Source organism: Scomber scombrus, chromosome 23 (assembly GCF_963691925.1).
Source record: "Scomber scombrus chromosome 23, fScoSco1.1, whole genome shotgun sequence".
Taxonomy (NCBI): domain Eukaryota; kingdom Metazoa; phylum Chordata; class Actinopteri; order Scombriformes; family Scombridae; genus Scomber; species Scomber scombrus.
The window spans coordinates 9,849,400-9,873,087 of record NC_084992.1 but is presented as its reverse complement, the minus strand read 5'-3'; the positions used below and the strand labels follow the sequence as shown (position 1 = coordinate 9,873,087).

Below are 23,688 nucleotides of genomic sequence, written 5' to 3'. Positions count from 1 at the left end.
CTGCAGAGCTCTACTCTAAATCTACCAGCCTACACAACCTCATCCCCCAAGTGTTGTGTATATATTATAAAGAGAAGCTAAGATTATGCCTGCACTCCTTCAACAACCCGCCCCCCACCCCCTGCAGTGCGTTAAAAAAATGTCTGCTCCAACTTCTTCTTTAGCAAGAGGAAGTGGCTACTGTACAAGATTGTCAGTTTGTTATTTACATGTGGTCGTCCATGCATGTTGTGCAGCACTCAGCCACAGACCATAATCCTCAAGTGGATCTGTGAGAGAGGATTTGGTGCAGAAGACATTGACTCTCCATTACTGGCTGTTTTTAAGATGAAGGGATCAACCGGGTGTGTGTGTGTGTGTGTGTGTGTGTGGGGTCTGGCTATTCCTCATGTTGTGGAGACTCATCTTCCTTATGGGGACAAAAACAAGTCCCCTTACTGGAAGTCATTAATTTTAGGGTGAAGACTTGGTTTATGGTCAGGTTAGGCTCATGATTTAAAGTTAGGATACGTCTCCAGGAAATGAATGGAAGTCAATGGTGACTGAGTGTGTGTGTGTGTGTGTGGGGTCTGTCATAGGCTACTTTTGGGGACAAATTTCAGACTTGGGACCAGCTTATTGGAGACGACTTGTCCAATTGGGGACAAAAGCTGTGTCCCCAATTTGTAAAAAGCTGAATTTTGGGTCAGTGGTTAAGGTTTGGCAAGTAGTGAGTGGTTAGAGTAAGTCTCCAGGAAATGAATCAAAGTCTATGTAATGTCCCCAAAAGTGACCATGATCTTGTGTGTGTGTGTGTGTGTGTGTGTGTGTGTGTGTGTGTGTGTGTGTGTGTGTGTGTGTATTAATAGCATTACTCGTTGCACTCTCGTCTGGTCTCTAATAGGCTTTGTGGGTTTTTCCATCACCACTCTGATCCAGAGCCCAGTCCTGATCCAGGCCAGTGTCACACAGACTTCAGCTCAACACTTCTCACTCCAGACTTGGTCCGCTTGCTACTAGATGACCTCTCACACACTCTCTCCCTCACCCTGTCTGTCATTACACACTAACGTCACTAATGAATACACAACTGAAAGCTTCTCGTGCCAGTTAGGCTTTATTATTAGCTCAAAAGAAATATAGTTGGCATTCGGGATCAGGAGGCGGGGGACTGCGACCTGCTATTGCGAAAATCTTTTAAGTAGGTGAAGGTATTGTTTTAAAATCATTCGATACTAATGCTAATACAGATACCTGAATAATACTTTAGAACTTTGGCTTCTTTTATTAAACGGAACAAAAAGTTTTGTAGAGCATATTTGTTTGTTTTTTAAACACAAGCAGCTTTGCAAGAACTTTAGCTTTAAATAAGTGTATAATTGGCAAAGTTGTGGTTTTAATTCAGGAATCAAAAAATCAGCTAACAAGATTTAACCTCTGACCAAACATTTGAAGCCTGATATTTGATATTCTTTTCAGTTTACAGAGCTGCTGAAATGGCTGTACACTTTTGGTTTAGTTCAACTATTTTTGCTACATTTTTTTTTTGACCAAACGTTTACTTAATCAAGATAAATGACCTGGAACCTGCTATTATACTTGTATGGTGGTTTTGTTGCATTTTTGCATGTGATTTCTTTTTTTTTCTTTCTTTTTTTTGTATAAATTTAGTATTTGTAGCATTTTCTTTTATTTAGAGCACATTTGTCTTCATGTTTGTGCATTCACTTTTATGTGTTTTGACCTTAGGGGCCACCATACACTTGCTTTGATTGACAGGTCTTTTTAATACATTGATGAACATGAGACAAAGGATACATTTTTGTTTAAAAAAAAAAAAGGTATAAAACTGTATATATAAAATGCATACATATAAGAAACTAAACGGTCATATTTTTCTATTTTCATCTTCTCTCTCACTGTCACACTAACACTGCAAACTCCACACATACTAGACTTTCTCACTTTAGTCACAAATCACATTAACACAAGAATAACAGACACAAACCAACACAGACAGACTCAGAAACACCTCTGACTTCTCTCTGTGAGCGTTTGGCGCTCGTCTGCTGCTCGTATGTACTTCTTTGGCAGTCAAACTACTTTCCCAAGCAAATACGCGCTAACATGTAGCCTGCATGTCGCGTCGCCATGGTTACCATACCAGACTGAGCCAATGCCATAGCAGCAGGTTGGGGGGCAGAGAAGCAGCCAAAATAAATGGAGTAACGCAACTGACCTGCTAATGGTTTATGGCCAGTCTCCAAAAGCCCTTGAGTGTTAATATTCCTCAGCACTAAATCTCTGTTGTTCTGCAGGCTCGTTTTTGCGTATATGTGTAACGTATGTATTCATGTGTACTGTGAGTTGTTTTCAAGAAGATTTCACAGCAACTGTCATGAGTCTGTTAGTGCAGAAATCTTAAAAAAACAAGGAAATTTTGCAACACAGTACAGAAACTGGCCTGTTAATCTGCAGTTTGGAAATACTTTCAGCATGAATTCCTTGTCAGTGGATCAAAATAAAGCTGTTTTTTTGTGTGATCCAGGTGCAGCATCGTGTGTCGGGCCAGGTCATGGCTCTGAAGATGAACATCCTGGCCAGTAACAGAGCCAACATGCTCAGGGAAGTCCAGCTCATGAACCGACTATCGCACCCCAACATACTCAGGTAACACTGAAACATGCTATCCTTGCTTATTTGCTCTCTCTAACATTACACTCAAGTACATTTCCTATTCTGCATTAACTTCCTTCAAACTCTTCTGATGGATCTGCTTCGTCATCGTGGACTTGTTGTAAAATATCTTTGCGTGTGTAGAAACTATTGTTCTCTTCTTATTGATAAAGTGTTGTGTTTGTCTGCTCTGCCTCCAGGTTTATAGGAGTGTGTGTCCATGAGGGGCAGCTCCACGCTCTCACAGAGGTAAGATGCTAATTAACCTAGTATCGAGTAGATTTGAGTATCCCTTAATTCACTGATGAGAAATTGGTGTTTACACTTTACCTATTATAGATAAAAGTATTTATAGCAAGTAAACCATGATTATAATTGTATTGAGTGGCAGAAATTGTTGATAGTTGTTGATAATTACATGGAAAACATTTAATTCAGACACTTAACATCCACTCTTTCAGTAACTTCTGTGAGCTAATTTATCACTCTCATAAAGATCCAATCAAAAACTGATCCCAACCAATGCTTATTTCAATTAAAATTAGCTTTGAATGGGTAAATAGTCATGTCAATCCCCCAATTTTGCACTGAAAACCAAAAGCTGAAGGATTTGATCCCCATTTTCTTCAAGTTGTTGAAAATATTATAAACTACTACTGTAAATGTAGATCATCTTAGTATATGTGCTCTCAAATTATTGATGCTTTTAATGGTGTTATCTCCTAAAAGTGTTGTTGTATTGGTGGTTCGATATCTGATATTTGTATAGCACTTTTCATACATCGCAATGTAACACAAAGTGCTTTACATGGTAAGAGAAAACAAGCAAACAAAAAGAAAAAAAATCATTAAAAATAGGAACTCAGGAAACGCTATCCTAACTCTCAATGCGGAGATGTTGATCATTAAAGCGGCAACATTTATAACAATAACACGCCTCCCTAAACGAACTATACATGATGCACAGAACAGTAGGAGCAGCTGTCACCGGCTGGCTAGTGAGGCCCAGGTCGACTCAATTACACAGACTGAGGGCAGGCGGTTCATGACATTTCACCTGCTTCTTATGTGTGATGGGTTGACCTGACGTTGCCACGGTAACCTAGCAGCTCAATAGTGAAAAGACAAGGGGATAATGGGGATTTGGTGACTCCTGACTCTTCTGGTCAGCATATTACATACACATATTGGGATTGAGTGTGTGTGTGTGTGTGATGTAATCAAGTGATGAATGGCATGGTTTGGAGGTTCTTATTGACAGCGATATTTGTTGCCTACTCCATTTGTAATAGCCATCACATGCTTTGATTTATTAATATGGACAACATGAACAGAATCATGAGTATGATTCAGCTAAAAATGCAATAAAGAAAATAAATGAAGAAATATGTAATTATTTCTCTGCCTTACTCCCAGTTTTCCCAAACCAATATTGGAAACAGCCTTCATATCAACAAGCAAACAATTTCAAATGTGATCCCTTCATTGTGAATTACTAATTAACATGCTGTTGTTGTTGTTTTTCTCAGTTCATCAACGGTGGTAACTTGGAGCAGTTGTTGGGCAGCGACATGTACTTGTCGTGGAGCCTGCGTCTCAGCCTGGCTCTAGACATCGCCCGAGGGCTGCAGTACCTACACAGCAAGGGCATCTTCCACAGGGACCTCACCTCCAAGGTGACGACACAAACACACACGCTTCAGTGCCCACGTACAGTACATTGCATAAGCACAGATTGATCTCCATGGGGACTCTGCTCCTAAGGCAGCGATACATAAGTATTACATGCACTGACGCACACTGAACTACACGCGCTTAACATATGGATTTTCCACAGGGGCTCAAACTGTTGAAACATGAGAAGCTCATAGCGGCTTACACTTGATGAGGTTTTGCTTTAATGTAGATTTTGGAAACAGTAAAGGGCTCTGTGTGCAGATTTAGAGATTTTGCAGGTGCGTCACAAAGCTTTCAGCTCCATCTGGTGACATCACGGAGGTCCAGCGAACAAATTGGCTACGTGCCCACAAGGCAACAAATGGTTGTGTTGGAAATGTTGTGCTGTGGATGTTGGCAATTGAATATCTGAAGCAGCAGTGGGCTTTCGACCTGCTTGTTTAACTACAGTAGCTCAGCAGCAGCAGGCAGGAGGTGACATGTAATGTTTAATGTGTAATATGCTGAAAGATTGCAAGAAATTACACATTTGCTCCAGTGAGGTGCTGGCTTACATGTAGACATAAAAAACACACTCAAAACTAAAGCATTTTTTATTTTAACCCTCACATACTGTTCAGGGTCAAATTTGAACCATTTTTACATATGAAAGTAGTAAATACACACACTTCTTAGTATTAGCCTGAAATTTAATGACTTCTCCTTAAAACATTTAAGTGCAGCTGATTTATATTATCATGTTTTCAATTGAAAAAACCTCCATTATTTATTTGAATAAAAGCAGAGAAATAACAAATTAAATGTGACAAATAACTTAACTGGGTCTTTTACATGGTGGCAGCCAGATGTGCTGGACCAATAGCACAGTAACTCAAAGAAAGAAAATGATCATAATGCTTAATTAACTTTAACTTAATGTGCTTGTTTCCATCTAGAAATTATGTATGTCAGATATGTGAATAAACAAATGGTGCACGTTGATTTAAATATGAAAAATATAGCTGAATGTTAATCTAAATGAATGAAAAAGTAAATTTAAAATAAATGGAAAGATCCTCTTCTCCGCCTTGGGAGAAAAGCTGTGAATGACTCATACGTTAGATCAGGACTGCTCGAGAATCTCTAAAGAAATTCAACAGAAACAATGGAGAGGTAATGTGGAAAGTTGTCCAGTTGGAGTAAAATCAAAAAAGAAGAAAACTGTCTAGATGCAGATTGCAACAAGTCTTAAAAGGAAATGATGACATGCTGGAAACTGTTGGCCACTAACAAATCACACTTGACCTTTCAAGAGAAACCTTGTTCATAGTTGCTAAAAGGTTGACACCGTGTGGAAAAACACCACAGACATCAACTAATTATCATCAACAATATACAGCTACTATTGATAAGAATGGAAGGCTTACCTGAAAAGCCCTTTGTCAAATAAAATGAGAAGCTCTGCTCAATAAAATCAGTGTTGAAATGTACACAGAAGGCCACATGAAGGAACGCTGACACACACTGGTCACACACTTAACAACAGCCTAATCTGATATATATATGTGTGTGTGACCTCTGACCCTCATGCAGAACTGCCTGGTGCGCTGGGAAGGCCGTGTGTGCTCGTCCGTGGTGGGAGACTTTGGCTTGGCGGAGAAGATCCCAGATTACAGGTCAGTCCATAACAGCCCATTCATCAAAACTTCTATCAACAACACTCTCTGATTAGATAAGTCGCGCTCAATAAATTACGTTCCTCCACTTCCCTCGTTCTCGTTTTTATCCTCCATGCCATAAAAAGTGTTGGGAACATGTCTCCCACAGCTTCTCTTTCCTCTTGGATGACACACTATCACACACACTAAAAGAGACACATTACTCACACCAAAGCTCAGTCAGGTTTTTCCAAAGTATGCAAGCACATGTTGCTTCCCTTCCAAATGTTGTTGTAAAAAAAAAAAAAAAAAATTTAAATCCCTCCCCTCCCCTTTTCCACCACCGCTCACTCTCTGAGGAACTATATTTATATATTTTTTTAGCCTTGTTTCAAGGGGGAAGAGGTTTGGGAAGGCAGAGATGGTGTCAGTATTTAATCAGAGCAGCCATGACGCACGACCTCTGTTGCTGTCATCTCGTTCTGTCTTTGGGTTTCTTCTTCTGTGTTTGCAGCTGTGTGTTTTATTATGCAATGACATTTATGTGGTGTATTTTATGACTATAAATGACCAGCCATCCTCTGAAGTGTTTTTTTTTTTCTCTCCAGCTGGTTCTCAAGTGACATCATGTCTCCCACAATGTTTGATGCTCAAATTCTTCAGAGCTAAAAGTTTTAATACTACAATGGGGGGGAAATACTCAGTGTGGCCAAAGAGGAACATTTTTTTACTGGAGAGTTTTTACCGTCTGTATCAGACTGAAAAAGAAACATCTGAAAAATGTGAAGTAGGAAAGAAATACGCTTCCAATATTGGGAGGTACAAGGTTGTCTCCGAGTGGGCTGAAAACCTGACAGCATAAAAAACCTCACTTTTCCAGCTTTAGGAATTTGGGGGATTAGTCAAAGGATTATATAATGCTCCTCTACGGGTCGAATAAATGCTCACTATCAATAAAGTCTAAAATGTGGTGTTTCATTGAAACGAAAGAAAAGGAAAGTCTGTAAAACATATTTTATGCATTTATCTAACTTTAAATGCAAAAATCTAAATCTGCTGTTGGATGAATGCGTTAAAGGATTAGTGAGCCATTTTGGGAAAAATCCTTATGACTTACATGTGATGATGATATTATCTCATCTATGCATTAAATATGAAGCTTAAGCTAGGAAAGCGATTAGCCTACCTTCACATAAAGACTGAAAGTGGGGGTTTAATGCATTACATAACTTGCTCTAAAACCACAAATTATTAATTCACATTTCAGTTTTTGTACCAATTAAATAGACAACATATATTCATTAGTGAGATTTAAGTTAACTTCTGAACTTTTGACAGTACTAGTTCCATACTTGATGCACAGTGTAGGGTTGAACTTCTCATCGCTTCATATTTCACAAAATGCTGAACTGTTCCTTAAACCTGCATAAACAGATTTTTGGGGATAATTTAGGATGGCATAAAGTTGTGCACACAACATTGACATATCATCAACTTTTTAAGTTAATATGCGGTATGTGTTAGCATACAGTTGCTTATTTACACATCCAACAGCTACGGAGCAACATTATAATTGTTTTGGAGTTGTGTTTCTGACTAACCCTTACCCTAACCTGATGAATCAGTCCAATATTAACGCTCTTTTTAGTTCTGTTTTTGCTCTCTACCATCTCCTGAAGGAAATATCCAACTCTAGCTGCTGAATGCTCCACTGTATTCAGCATCTGGTTGCTAACTGTGTCTGTTTGCAGTTTGGTGCTAAAGTTAGGTAGTGTACAGTGGATACTTGGAGCTTTTTTCTCTGAAAACAGCTGTCTGCTCGGGCCAAAAATAACATTACGAGAGCTGTCAGAGTGAACCAAAACAGTAACTTTGTAGCCAGACAGCTAAACAAGGAGCTAAAACGTGCTATAAAGTTCTGTCAAGCTGAGAGGAGCTGCGGAGTCGGGCGGTAATTTCTCTGTACACGCTGTCATACATCATTGTTATAAAAATATAAATCACAGCTGCTTTAAGCCCTCCAAATATTTTAAATATTCCAGTAAAGTACCACATGGGTCAAATTGCAATTAAGTAAACGACGTGCATAAATCTACTTTGTTTTTTTCCCTGTCATCCCCAGTTTATCGTGACCCTGCGTCTCCTCGATGCCCATAAAAGTCCATGACTCAAATGAGACAGTTTCCCTCCTTTATGAATGTCGTTGCTCCATAAACGGCTTAACAGTCAGGCGGGTGATTGCTAACAATATCGAGCATCAGCTGAATTGTTGGGAGTGGGATGCCAAAGCTGACCTCAAAGAAACGCAGAGGGAGAGAGAGAGGCAGCAGCCAGTATATCAGGCCGCTGCTCACACTTATAACACACACACACACACACACACACACACACACACACACACACACACAAACACTCGTGTCCCATTAGGTCGTCATCCTCCCCTCCTCTCTCTGTCTGCAATCATTTAGTAAACATACAACTCTGGCTTGAGACAAGACAGCTGCCAATGTAACCTGGTCTGCCCTTTACTGTGTGTGTGTGTGTTTGTGCCCAGCCACCTTTTTTACGTTTACACAAGTGTGCGTCATTGTCTGGGGGGGAAATGTTTATGTCATGATTTTCATGCTTTTAACTAAAATTGGTTCGGAAAAAATTCTAAATTTGGTGGTTTTAAAACTTGTCGGGACCCATTAGACAAGCTGAAATCAAGCTAAATATTTTGCACACGCAACATTTCCATCTGACTAAGAGTGTGCATGTGTCTATCATTGTGTATTTTTGCATACCTGCAGCTATCAAACACCAAGCCTCTGTTTGCTCCGGCCTCTGTCTCAATAGCAGCTGCTAAATTGTGTTTCCGTCACTTTTCCAAGGGCATATTTGCCTTTTTTTTTTAATCAAACACTGTTGTACCCTGTAGCAGAGCGTTGACTGAGAATGGACGATGTTGACAACCCTTTCACGAATGTGTGTGTTTGTGTTGGAGTGCTACCACTGTGCTTGTGGCATGGAGGAAGGGAGGAAAGGATGGATGGAGGGAGAGGAGATGAAGGGGGTTTAGGAAAAGCACTCCAAATAAGGTCAAACTATTCCAGTCCTCCTCCTTTTGCACTCTGTGCCGCACTGGATCTCTCCTGCCCTTCGTATAACCAGTCACTCTTGTCGTTTTACTCTCTCATTATTCCTCTGGTGTTTTTAATTTAACTCTTACTCGTCATTTATTGAATTTTAATTGTAGCTCTCTTTCCCTGTGTTGCCTTCTGTGTCTCATTTCTGTCAGTTCACTTCTCCAAATGGTGTTTACATTGGGAGCCGTGACCGTCTCGGCTCCTCGTCTCTCCCTCTGCCATCACTTCCCTGCCTGTATTTTCTGCAGTATCATAGCCCACAGTAGCAGATGGAAATAGCACAGAGAGGAAGTATCTGCCAGCGGGTTGTGTGTGTGTGTGTGTGTGTGTGTGTTTGTGTGTGTGTGCACGCAGGCTTGTGTGCAAGCACGTTGCACTTGCACATTCTTTTTTCCTTCCTTTTTATTCAGCTAAAATTGCACAACAATATCTCCACATAACTGAAAAACACTGTGCGCACTTCCTCCGTATCTAAGAACACACACACACACACGTTCACACACACACCGGTATGTTTCACCTCATAAAACCTCTTGATTGGGTTTTGCGTTAACCAAATGGAGCATAAAGTGTGCTTGCTTGTTTATCTGTCGTCATTGTGCGTCTCCTACAAATCGCACGGTTCCTGAATGGAAAATAAAGGAAAATATTTGTTTTGTTTCTCAAGCATCAGTGACGGGACTTTGCACTGTTAGGTCTTAAAACAAACATCCTTATCCTGATGTACATACAGTGCTAGTCACACCTTCCCATTCATAGGAAGGTTTGCCAGAATAAATCTTTTGTTACACCCGATGAAAAGAAATACTTTGTTTTAAGTAATCGAAAGATGTTTCTTAATGTGGCTCATTAAAAATTTTAAATGAAGTTAAAGGAGAAATATGTAACGCTGATGGCAAGTATTGAGTACTGCAGTCCAAATTCAAAATATTGGAGGGAGGTGTCTCCCCCCTCGTCCCCTCCTCCCCAGACTCCGCAGACTCCAGGCTCACGCTGGTTTTTAGGTCAGGTTGAATCTATCTCAGTTGATCCAGTTTGTTTGCTTGCCTCCATGGCTGCAGCACGCTGTGTTTGCGTGCCATTGTTTCATATCTGGTAACCTGGGGTGTTGAAATCGGCGTAAATCTGACCTCAGAAACACGTCAAATCACTACAATCTCTTACACAGTGACGTAATGTGTAAAATTTTGTGCCAGCACCCCGATCAGGTTGAATGGGCCGAATCACAAAGCCCCAAACAAAAACAGATGTCCTGCGCCGGGATGGAAATTTTGAAGAACTTATTGGCTGTAATATTATAGCCGGAGAACACAGTATTTCATTTTAGCATGTAAACTTAATCTCTGATAACATATCGTAGTTATTGTAGAAGTAAAAATATTTTATATTAGTTCTTTAAATTGTAATAAACTGGCTTCAGACTAACTAATTAACCTCAGTAAACGCATCCTTTGGGGTTTTCCACTCTGGGGCAAAGGAACAAGCTGAAAAACACAATATTGATACTTTTGCCTCTTTATTTACTTTTATAGTCTGATGCAGCAGATACAGAGCAATACATTAGCATTTATTTTGAGTCATGTTTGCAGCAACTAGACAACCACAAGTTCCTTTTCATTGGGCTCTCTAACTGCTAAATGCCACTTTGTTCACCAACGAGTTGCTAACTGAGTCTGCAGTTTGGTGGAGGGCAGTGGTCAGTGGGTTTTTACAGCTTTTAATCTGAATTCAGCTGCCTGCTGTGGCTGGAAACGACGTTAATCAAAACAGAGTTTGTGGGGCAGAAAACAAAACAATGATCCCAAAGTGGGTGAAATTGTTCCACGGGGTGCAAAAGAGTGATTAATTAAAACGATTGATTAGAGCAACTTTCAAGTTCTTGAAGAATTATTTGTTGTGATTAGATACATTTTAAAAGGACTATTTTCAGGCCTATTTATCCTTTTTTATGCCTGTGATATATATTTTTCTTTTTTTTATATTTATATTCCTCTTGTGTCTTGGTACAGCATACTGATTCTCATTATACATGTACAGGGACAATAGAGGGATTTGGTAAAAAAAAAACTTGCCTCTTATCCTGCGCCGTTATGTTCTTTTAGACATACTAAATTATTAAGATGTCCCTTTTTTAAACTCTGATGTTGCTTTCACTAGAGCCTCTAAGTGTTTGTTTTAAAATGAAAGTCCTTTTGTGTTTCTTTTTCCCTTCTCTCCTTCATCTGTCTCCTCCCTGCAGCGAGGAAGAAGACCAGGAGCCTCTGGCTGTTGTCGGCTCCCCCTACTGGATGGCTCCGGAGGTGCTCAGAGGGGAGGTGTATAATGAGAAGGTAATGACAGATCGCTGTCTTCATTAACACTCAGCTGCAGGTTGTTGCAAGAGTTCAAGGTCCACAGTGGATGTGATGCAAGCTGGTCACATAAACCTAGGAACCATGCACGAAAGTAAAGCCATAAATATATAACAATTCAGTTATTATGTCAAAGGCAAACAGGAATTTAGTTATGTAAGAGGTGTTCTTGGCCTCTGTGACTTGTAATTTCTGTATAGCTTAGTGGAAATCATGATTGCCTGTTCAGGTTACATGTAAGTGATGATTACGTTCTTTTTATATTAATTTGTAGTCTGCTGGCTTACAAGAAACTACAAATTAATTTAAACCAGATCCACAGCGCCGCGTATTTTCCTCTTTTAGTCTAAAAATAAAAAGTATACATTCACATAACTTATATAATCAGATTTTCAGACCTTTATGTCTACAACTAGATTCATAAATAACTAATAAAGCATATGAAACAAGCGTAGAAATACAACTTTTTGTCATCTAAACACAATATTTGAGGATTCAGAAGTCATTTCATGAAACATTAATTGTAATTTTATACCATTTTTGTAAGATAAAAGCCAAGTAATCACACACCGGTACACAGTAATTGGTCTCTTCCTGTTTTATTTGATGTGGTCTCTATCTCTGCATGTATCTCTCGTCGACTGACTCGTCTTCCTCTCTGCAGGTGGATGTGTTTGCGTATGGGATCATCCTGTGTGAGATTATTGCGAGGATACAGGCCGACCCTGACATCCTGCCACGCACTGAGGTAGCTAATGACAGCTTTTTCCCTGATCCTTCTCGTCACATTCTCATCATATCATGTACATTTCATTTCATAAAGTTCCTGATTATATAAGTGGTTGGCGTGTGCACAGAACACGTTTTTGATAAAGCCATTACTGATAATATGCAGGTCTTGTAGGACAGTTTGTTTTACTGCATCAAGTCTGAAGCATTTCAAAAACAATTTCGACACGAGTGTTGTGCAAGCAGAGATGTTGAGATGACAACAGCACTTTAATATCAGATAAGTGTGAAGGGTATGTTTGAGAGATAAGTTTGAATAGTATGTGGATATCACATTTTGAGATCTAACTTCTTGTAGAAACGGGAAGATGACTTTCCTGTCATGAGAGAATATCACACATTAAAAAATGTAAGTGCAAAAGGGCTCAAACTAACCAACGTACAGCACCTAACTGACCATTTATTGAACAGACCGCTCTCTGTGCATTATGTGAATCTCCTGCTCACATAATGAGAATTCACCATGTTTTCCAATCCTATGCTGTATACAGTATGCTATGCAGGTATTAAGTGTGTGTGCATACTCACTATGCATACTGAAAATACTTGACATTTAGGACAAAGAAATCAAAGTGCTGCTCACAGCTGCAGAAAATTAAAGATATTTGTAGATGGTGGAGAAATGTATTCAAAAACAAAATGTAATATTTTTTTGCAAGTTTAATTGGTAATGGCAACTACATTTTTGCAGTTTAATTGACATCTGTAGGTGCACATATTGCACAATTTCCTGTTGGCACAAACAGTAAATTAATTTATTTTATACTCTTTATACTTGGTTACACTTTAGTGTGCTGTTAGTATTGAATGTAATATGGCTTTGGGTAACCGAAGCCTAAACTAAATGCTTTTTGAAGAAATCACAAGTGCATGTCTCCCCCTTGTGGCTATTTCATAGTACAGTAGTTGAAGCCATATCTGACAATAAAACCTCACCTAAGTATTAAACAGAGGATGGTATAGATTGCAATTTTAAAAACAAAAAATATCCTAAATAATGAGAATAATCTAGTTGTGATTGTCATGTTACCACCAGTAATTCATGTGCTTTTTTTTGCAGGACTTTGGTCTGGATGTGGAGGCCTTTCAGCAGATGGTTGAAGACTGTCCTCCTGAATTCCTGAAACTGGCGATCACCTGCTGTAATGTAAGAAACACTCGTCCCAGACAAAACACATACGCACACTCACACACACAGTCCCTGGTTTATGATTAATTTCTCCCTGTGTCGTCTTAGTTTATTCTACCGTTCATGAACATGGAGTCTAGATTGGAGAAAAACTCAATCTAGCACTGCAGTCATCTTTGACCTGTTTTCTGTCACACTGGTGTTCTGTCAGTCTCAAAGTTTGCCGTTTGTTTCTCCTCCCGTCAGATGAATGCGAAGCTCCGTCCATCCTTTTCCCAAATCGTGTTGGAGCTGGAGAGGAGGCAGACGGAGAGGAAACAGAAGGACGAACCAGCAGTGAAAGGTGAGTCTTCAAATGATTTGTTGGCACTGAAACATTTGATTCTGCAGATTAATACTAAGTACAATTCATTATGGAATTATTTTTTCCTTTTTTAAAGCTGTTTCTCCATCGATTGGCCCTCTGCGACGGAGATCTCTCTGCCTCCCGTCAGATCCCCGTCTTTCCCGCAGCAAATCTGACATGCTCCACCCCCAGGACTTGTCCCCCATTCCTTTGGCGCCTCCTGCTCGGGTTAACCCTTTCTCTCTGAGGGAGGACCTCAAAGGCGGCAAGATCAAGCTGTTTGACACTCCCAGCAAGTCAGTCATCTCCCTGACCTTCACCCTGCCCCCTCCGCCAGACTCCTGTGATGAGTCCTCTGGGTCTGAGGCTGACGGTAGCGTCCTGCTAAGGAGGCACAGACGCTGCCACTCACTGCCCTGCACTCCTCCTCCTCACCTCACATCAGCACCGAACACTGTCCTCACCGAGGAGGACTCCCAGTCCGAGATAAACACACACAGTGAAATAAATGTAACGGGTGAGGAAGACAGACTGCTAGGAGAAGAGAAGGAGACGGGGGAGGAGAGTGAGACTAACCAGGCAGGTGATTCAGGTCTTCCGCTGTCTCTTGAACCGCTGTCGTTGGACCAAGAGAAAGAAGGGGAGGAGGAGCCCATGGACTGCACCAGCTCCCCAGACTCACAAGACAGCACATCATCTCCTTACTCCAAACTCTCCCCTCCTCCGTCCCACTCCTCGACTCCCCTCCAGCCCCCCACTCCTCCCTTCTCAAACGGCTGGGGGTCAGCCATCTCCAACGGGCCCCCGTGCCTGCCTCCTCTTTCTAATTTGGACAACAATAACGTGGTCGTGAATCGACCGCAGGGATGGAGCGACAGCACCACCAACACTGGCGCCACAACCAACAACAACGGCTTTCACTCCCCTGCCAGCGACCCCGCCGGTTCCTCCCCGTTTGGCTCGGGCAGCGGCCACTCTCTGGACCAGGAGGAGGTGATCTCCTGTCCCGGCTGCTGCCTTTCCGGCCTTCGCTTCCCCTCAGTGTGTCTCAGAGCTCCACCACGCAGAAACCCCTATAAGAACCTGAACGGGGATCACGCAGCTTCTCATGGGCTGCTTTGCCCAGGACCCAAGGGGCTGCCACCCTCCCCAACACCTACTACCACCACCACCAACTTGGAGCCGGGACTCGCCTTGCCGGGGGCAAAGACATAATAAAACCCAGGTTTCTCAACACCAAATACACACAGTAAAGACACTGGGTTTAAAGCTCTGCACCAAAACCTCTTCCCTGGAAATTAAGTTCTTAAAATTTGCACAGATTTGAACGCAGCAATACCCTGCTTATTTTTCCAGATATGCTTTTTTTTGGTGCAGAAGAGGGTCTGATTGAGAGTCCAGATCAGTTTACCTAGAACACACTCCTTGACTGATGAAAGCTTTGGGGACTGACTCTGTTTTTAAGAAGCTGGTGTCTTTTGCTGGAGACTTGTTGTGTGTTGTGTCGCCCTCTGCTGGGCCGAGGGCGACACAGCTTCAGATGTCAGACGTGCCTGCGTAGATCTGACTTATTGGCCGCCCTCCAGAACTGTTCAGCATGTAAACACACACACATATACAGTTTGGGGCCGGGTCGGTTAGATCCTGTATATCCACAGATGTAAAAATTCATTTGAGTGATGATGATGATGTTGATGATGCTGAAATGAGGAATGTTAAGCTTAGTATTATAACTGTTGCAATTATTATTTTTGATGTTTGGTGCTGTTTTGAATGAACAGGCGGATTTGCTTTAATGTCTTTAATTATCAAGAGGTGTATGATACACTCTTTGTGTGTGTGTGTGTGTGAGACATGAAAATGTGTGAGCGTGTTTATAAAGAGCTGGAGGATTCAAAGTGAGAGGTTGTGTGTGTGAGAGAGAGAGAGAGTGAGGCAAGGTAAGAGTGTGTGATGTACACCGTTATTTTGACTATTTTTGTTGCTGTATGATCTATCGGCCCTTTCTGGTTGCCTGGTTAAGCACTTCATCTGTATTACTGTTGTTAATAAGGAAACTATTGATATCATTATTTCTTTTTGGAATGAATGGTCAAAGACCTGCTTAAGATATGTACAGATTCTTATTATTTAAAGATGGCATTGAATAAAAAGAGAGAACGCACTGATGTTCCGAGTCTGTCCTTAAACAATAGCCAGGTGCCAAAATTAACACTGAAACATGTTTTTCTCGTGTAATCAATCCTCTGATTCATCATATTACTCAAATTAAGTGGGGGTCTTCCAAAGTTAAAGCCCTTATTAGTCCAGATGTGGGTTTTTTTGTCTCAACAAGGAAACAAAAAAAGGGAAATACAGTCCAGGGAAATTTTGTGGACCGTGTGAGCTGCAGTGGAGGGATAGAAACAAGAAACAACAATTTGTTCTAGAAAGACTGTAACATTGGAAGATATCCACTTTATTGACAAATTCAGTTGGCTGTAGTTTCATATTAGCCTCTGATCAACTTTTTAAAATACAGTTTTGCACTAAATCAAGACTGGATTTTGCCCCCCATCACTTACACTGAAAATACATTATGAAGGGATTTCCTAATGGTCAGTATGAACAGGAAGAATGATTACAGCAAGCAAAACCTATTTCAGTGTTTATATGGACACCTGACTGTCTGAATAATTTCTGTATCTATCCTTTTAAGGGGGAAATATGCCATTCACTCACAGCTTTAGTCCCCCCCCCCCCCCCCCCTCCATTCTGTATTTCGTTTGTCATCTTTTCCACTTCATAAGCTGTTTTTTTTTTTAAAGATTTTCTCTGGCATAGACGCCTTTATTTGAAAGTGGAGAGACAGGAAATTACGGGAGAGAGAGGGGGGTGTGACATGCAGAAAGGTCCGCCGGCCGGGAATCGAACCGGGGTCCGCTGCGTACATGGCATGCGCTCTAAACCACTCGACCACCTGCGCGCCCATAAGCTGTTTTTAAATCCTTTTTTCTTTCTTTCTTTTTTTTTTTACACATGTATCCCATTTTCATAAATAACAAAAGACTGAAGAACAGGAAAATCGGTGTAGTTTGGATTAAGTTAAAATTGCATGTAAAGTATCAATTTAAAACCTTTTTCCTGTCACATCTACCCACAAATAATCTTTAACCTCTGCCTCTGTCTTGTTCTCATCATCCTCTTTAAGTACAGGCTTTCCTCTCTCTTACAAAATCAGCATGCTTCAATTAAATCCTTATCTCTCCACCCCTTCCACCCTCCTACTGATTCTCCAATGCAGCGCACTTCCTCAGTGTGTCTTTACAGGTGCATGTACTGTGCTTTTTTAAAAGGGGTTAGTCACCTACTGTTCAGACTGTAGCTTAAACCTCACTGCTCACAGTCTTACCTACTTGATTCTGAGGTCACCAAGGTGCCACATGGGAACAACGGGGGTAACAGCGGGCCGGTTGGGAGCACTGGTGGGTTTCTGTGCCATGATCATGGTAGCTCTGCTCATCACTGGTGAGTACTGAGAATAATGTAGTTAATAATGCTCATGTTAAGGTTGAGTAGTTAATGTTTTTTTGTTTTTTTTAGTTTCCTGCAGTTAGAATGAATCATTATCTCCTCTGGTGGTATCCATGCTTGCAAGTGGGTATCCATGCTTGCAGGTGTTAACAAAGTTGTGACAATCAGACTTAACCGGTCAATGAGCATCTGTGTATTTGTGCTATTTTGGTTTATGGGTTTCGTGCGATCCTCTCAGGGTCGACTGGGTTAGTCTGCTATACCGCAGTGGAATCGTTGGACTTAGGTTGCCTCCTGCGGTGGGATTGTCCCCATGCCAGTCCTAATACCACCTACACTGTGCAGACAAAGACACAGGGGTAAGTCTTCCTGTGCGTGTGTGTGTTCTCAAGCATTACAGAGAATTTGAAGTTACTTTGCGTGACTTCACACACTTTGTTTTTGCTGCTGCAAGTCCAATAACTATTTTATGGTGCCAACACTACACCATACATATATATATATATATATATATTTTTTTTTTTTTTTTTTTTTTTTTTTTTTTTTTAGTCTAAATCAAAATAGACATGAAAATATAATCATGCAAAATCAACATATTAAAAAAGAGGATGTTGAGATAGAGACACAATCTGGAGGAAATATGAGTCATATGCAAACAAAAATACTGTAATTGGTGAAAAAGAGTCTTGTTTGATACTCCAAAGTTAAAACAATCATTCATTAAGAATTCAGTTCTCCAGTCTTGGCCTCTGAGAGCTGGGAAATGTGTTCCTACACACATCTAAAGACAGACTTTGTCAAGTTGAGTGAAACTAAAGGAGCACTAGGAGGAGAGTTGGTTAAACAAAAAGTTATTGCTTGTATTTGGAAAGTAAAAAAAAAAATGTGTGAGAATCAACTAGGGGAAATATGGAAACTGCTGCCTTGTATTGATAAAAATCACAAACAATGATGTTGAAATGGCCAAGCAGACATTTATCTATAACATTCAAATTATGCCAAAATCTTAAATCTGTATGTTTGTGTGACTGCAGGGACCCCTGGCAGGATGTACCGTGGTGTGTTATGGTCTCGTCCCGTAGCTGTGACGTGTCTCAGGCTTTCTCAGACTTCGAGCTGTACAACATGATCCGTCTGGGTGTCCACCTCAGCCACAGCTCAACTGTCTGGATTAAGCCACGCAAGTTCGACTACAGCGACTTCAGTCAGTGACAATCTACACTTTCTGTAATGCTGCAGCCTCAAAACCTGAGACACAGAGTGCAGAGAGCCTGCATCTGCACTCAAGTTGAAAGAGTGCAGATAAGAAAAAATAACAATGATCAGTATGAATGAAAAATTGTGGACTCTGTCTGTGGCACATGGTTTGATTCTGCTGCTTTTAAAGTACAATTCCCTGCTAAAGTGTGTAATATGTTAAAGTATCTCAGGGTATTCAACCCTCCTGTTGTCCTCGAGTCAAGGAAGGGAGGAAGGAAGGAAAGGAGGGAGGGAGGGAGGGAGGAAAGGAAAGAAGGAAGGGATGAAGGAAAGGAAGGAAGGACGGAGGAAGGTAGGAGGGAGGGAGGGAGGAAAAAGGAGAAAGGAAAAGAGGAAGGAAGGAAAGAAGGACAGCAAATAAGGAAGGTAGGGGGGAGGAAAGAAAGAGAAGGAAGGACGGAAGGAAGGAAGAAAGTGGGATGTAGGAAGGAAAGAAGGAAGGGAGGAAAGAGAGAGGAAGGAAAGAAAGAGAGAAGGAGGGAGGAAGGACAGAAGGAAGGAAGAAAGTGGGATTTAGGAAGGACAGATGGAAGGAAGGAAGGGAGGAAAGAAGGAACAGTCAAAACAGACGGGGTCAATTTGACCCGTGAGGACGACACGAAGGTTAATCCTGAGCTTGAAGATAATTAACCCTTCTTCTATCCTCTCGCTGCCCACCCAGCCTTCAGCCCTCCATCTGTCTCAGTCTCTGTGAATGAAGACCTGCTGTTGGTGAAGGTGCAGTTCCCCTGCGCTGTCAACAGGAGGTGCTCTCTGAAGGGATGCTGTCCGATTTCTGAACTGATTGACCCCTGGACAACAGTGACTGTGTACAATAACCTCAATCGCTCTGAATACCAGGTCTAACATGCTTTGTCTTTTAACTGATTACGGTTGTAGTGTATAAATATGAAAACCTGCTGAAGGGGAGTCCACACAAGCCAGTTTTCTGGTATATTTTAACAGTATTCATTCACTTAACAGTTTCACACCAGGGTGCTGCTCTAGAAGTTGTCACATACTTTAATTTCCACCCAGTCTAAAGATTCAAAATTCAAAATTTTGGGTCAAATCGAGTACATTTGCAGTTTTCCGCTCATTAAAAACATCTACTTATCTACTAATCAACTATTTACTTAAGAGCATTAAGACCAATTGTTTCCAGCAGCTCTCCAGCAAGTCAACAAATAAACAGAGGGTGAAAAATGAAACTGTTCAACACTAAGCTAAAATAATCAAACGCTATGTACTAAAAAACATAAGAATGATTGGTAATAAGTTAATAAATAAATAGAAAATATCTAAAAAATAATGAAATTAAAGAACAAGTGATAAAAGACTTTCACAGGCAGGTAGAGCAGAAATATAATGAAGGCATCAATTGAAATTCGCTAACTAAGATGGTGTCAAGTCTCAAAATGCTCATCGATTTCTTCATGAATTATAAATCACAAATTGAGTTCAGATCCCACTTTACGCCAAAAATCTTTGTACATATTTTAAAAACACTGACCAAGCAGTTTCAGGGAAAAGCTCAATATTGATTAACAAAGAAGAAGTTGGAGTTAAGTTTTTGAAGGGTTAGCATAAAATCCACTCTTCACAAACTGGAGTTTTGTTTTCTAGTCTTGTCCTAAATACTAAAAAGGATTGTTTCTACCTGTTTTGGATCACTGGTTTTATTTGTATATTGTAGAGCCGCACAGTTTGGACGCAGGAAGTGGTGTCCCATGTTGAGTTCACAGGCTTGGCTCCAGGTCAGAACTACTGTGCTGCGGCCAACTTCTCCTTCCCAACCTTCTCAATGGCGGCCTCCCCGCTATCTGCCCCGGAGTGTTTCGAGACCATCTCCAATTCAGGTGATAGGAAGACTGAAGAAGGGTCAATTTAGCTTTATACAGGAGTACAGTGGACATGATGGATTTGTTCCCCTTTTCACAAATGGTTCCTCACTTTTTACAAAGATTGTGTACTGTAAAGAGTTTAGATGCTGTTTTCATAACACAAAAGATTGTAAGAAGGAAGGAGTCACAGGATAAATCTAAGTGGTTGTGAGATGATAAACAGGTTAGATAAGAAGAAAAAAAACTGTTCTGTCACACAAAATTATAGTTTTTTAACCTTATCGAGAAATGCCATAAAGACGCTTCACATTTTCTCAAAGGTGGGGTCTTTTCCCCTCAATAGGTTTTTCAAATGCAAGATAGTGTAGCTGTCCACAAAGCCAGCATTGTACGCTTTTTCTGTTACAAAATTTGGCTATGGGCTATGTTTTGTTTGCAATAAAACTGAAGGTCTGAAGTGTACTGTCTTCTTGAACATTTAACATTATATAAAATGTTCAAAACATATGCCCAGAGCAATTGGGCAGTCCCAGAGACTTTAAAAATTACTGACTTATGTAATCTTTGCTTAAGTGGAAGAGCTCATCTCACAATGACATTTGCAACATGTGGCAAGCTGTCATGATTAGACATTGCTTAATTTGAAGGAGTCGTAATATCATAATAGCACCAGGTTAACAGATTGGTGCCTAGTTCAGCAAAAAAATGTCAAACAAAAATGGTAAAGACTCCGTTGTTTGCCTGTTTAAAAAGGACTGAACCTAATCCATGTCTGACAACAGAGTCCAAAACGCCAATTAAGTCTCCTGCTGGTGTCTTGGCTCGCCTCATTCTGCAGCCTCACTGTTGATTCATCTTGTTTACCTCTAGTGTGAAATTATGCAGCGCTGTGTTGCTTCAACCTGTGAGTGTTTTCTCTCTGCAGGGTCGCTGCCTTTGCTGTTTTTGGGAATCGGGCTGTGTTCTCTGCTCATCGTTCCACTTCTCACTGTGTTTCTGCGTGAACCGAGACCAGCTGCGCCAGCCACCGAAAATCAACCCAAGACTCCGGTCTGAATTCCTTGTTACTCTTCAGTTTTCACTCTTTCTTTGCCTGTTTTTGCTTAAAAAAAAAAGATGTTCCCAATATTTCTTTCTTTTAGGCATCTGTGTGTCACGATCCAGTCTCTCTGGTTCCTCTGTCCCTGCTCCCTGTCGATCCTTGTGACATTCACGTGGAACTTGCTGATGAGGTCTCCATCGTGTCGTCCTCTAGTCTTCCCTCCAACCAGGATCAGTCCTCAACCCTGGGTGACATGTACACCAGCGATCCTCTCCATCATGACACCAACCCAGGCGCAGCGTACTGTGACAGTGGAGGGATGGAGCTGGAGACAGGCCTGGACTCAGGAATCGGCATCCCACCTGCATCTCACTCTTCAGAGGAGACATGTAGGAGAAATGGAGACTGAAGCTAAAAGACTTGAGATGCATCCTCCTATGAGTGCTGCTCTATAAAGATAGGTGACACAGGTGTGCAAGTGCCAGGATTCGACACATCACTGCTCTGTGAGGGTTGAAATAGAAGAGGGAGTTATATACTTCTGCAAGTGATACCTGCTGAAGTCCACTAGAAATGTCTGACCTTGCATCAAAAGCAACCATCTTCTGTGGAGGACAACTGTGTCAAACTGTTCGGTACCAAGATCGACAAGCAAAAATGGACAAAAAGATTATTTGCTCCTCCAATGAACTACATGTAGATAGATGCAGAGCAGACAAAGCTTATCACAGACATATAATGGCCAATAAGCACACACAAACACAAATTTGCAGCACAGATATAGCAAAGATACATTTGTCCTCATCAGACATGTTTGTTTATGATATATTGAAACATCAGTCAGTATAATGTTTCTGGATTTTTTCACCTATGATCCCGAACTCAGACTAACGACAGAAGAGATCTCTTGGCACAGACATTCAGAGTAAGCGCAGAGTAGAGCTCCCTCTTCTCTGATGTGGAGGTATTCCAGACATGTCCAACTGGGAGAAGACCACAAGGCAAACCCATAAAACGCTGGACCTGGGAATGCCTCAGTATTTCTTGAGGAGTAGCTACAGGTTGTGGCTACCTTGCTTAGCCTACTACCACTGCCACTCATACCCAGATAAGTGTCCAAAAATGGTGGGAAAGATTGGATTTTTTTTTTTTTTTTTTTTACTCTAAAATATCATTCTTTGTTAGCCTTAGTAGTTTAGTATTGGTCGGGCTTTGTTTCACTAATTCTCATGAAAAAAGCAACAAAAACTTGAATCCAGGCTCATATTTGAAGTTAGCAAGAAATAATGTGAGCTGCCTGATTTTGTGAGATATTTGGTTTGAAGCTAACTGGCTAATGAGCTACAGTAATTCAACCAGCTGCTGCAGTTGTTGATGAACATGTTGAATCTGGTCTGTCTGACGTTCTTACTGGCGTGCGTACGAAAAACAATTTTTGGCTAATCTTCCAATCTGGCCTCTGGACTTTCGTATCAGTTGATTGGTGCTGCTTTGTAAATCGATTAATTGTTCAAATCATCATTCATGAAACAATGTCAAACATTCCCCATATACAGTTTTTCTATTGTGAGGATTTGCTGCTTTTCTTCGATTGTAACTAACTTTTTTCACAGTTTGCTGACTTTTTATCATTATCATAGGGCTGCAACTAACACTTTTGATTATCGATTAATCTGACAATCTTCAATCTTTAATCTTCAAAACAATGACTGGTTCTCGAAGTAGTTGTCGATTCATTTTCTGTCGGCCGACTAATCATTACAGCTCCAAGGCTTTACTGTGTTGTTTTTATAAGCTAACAGTGTTGTGTTTCATGACATGACATAATTAGTACTGTAGTGTCTTTGAGTAAGATAATGAATGTCCTCCAGCTAAATAGGTGCTTTTCTGTACTTGACCTTGATCTCTGACTTTCATTTCTTGTGGAACTTGCCGCCATTATTAGGCCAGTGAATGAAAGTTCATGACCTGAAACTGAATTCCTTATTGTAACTGTAAGTAAAACATATTTGTTCCTTCCCGCTAGGCCACCGGTTGACCTCTAACTTGTCATTCTGTTTAACCGGCATCCATCATCAAGTGATAGAAACTGTGGCTTCCAGTCTCAGACCTACGAGCACATTCCTGTGACTGCTTTTCAGAGTCCGATGTGAGTCAGAGGGCAGTGTGAAGGGGGGTCCGAGAATTGACTGGTGAGTGAGAATTACCAATGATGGAGAAAAAGTTTATCTGACAAGTCCAAAAGGAGCTGTTTTCCTGTGTTTGTGCACGTCCACCGATTCAGTGAAGAATCTAAATCTGGTTGCGGTCGCTGCGGTCCAGTGCCACTCGACAGGCG

At 40.9% G+C, this 23,688-nt stretch overlaps 1 protein-coding gene across 1 annotated transcript in view; it reads left to right on the top strand.

The window, feature by feature from the left end:
- tesk1b (testis associated actin remodelling kinase 1b) overlaps window positions 1-15,876 on the top strand; it is a 28,692-nt gene extending 12,816 nt beyond the window's left edge. Inside the window, exons 3-11 of the mRNA XM_062445119.1 lie at window positions 2,528-2,649; window positions 2,856-2,904; window positions 4,185-4,331; window positions 5,905-5,987; window positions 11,337-11,427; window positions 12,113-12,196; window positions 13,298-13,384; window positions 13,613-13,709; window positions 13,807-15,876. Of these exons, the coding sequence (XP_062301103.1) occupies window positions 2,528-2,649; window positions 2,856-2,904; window positions 4,185-4,331; window positions 5,905-5,987; window positions 11,337-11,427; window positions 12,113-12,196; window positions 13,298-13,384; window positions 13,613-13,709; window positions 13,807-14,927 (1,881 nt within the window). The 3' untranslated portion in view covers window positions 14,928-15,876. The remainder of the gene's footprint in view (window positions 1-2,527; window positions 2,650-2,855; window positions 2,905-4,184; window positions 4,332-5,904; window positions 5,988-11,336; window positions 11,428-12,112; window positions 12,197-13,297; window positions 13,385-13,612; window positions 13,710-13,806) is intronic.
- The last annotated feature ends 7,812 nt before the right edge of the window (window positions 15,877-23,688 follow it).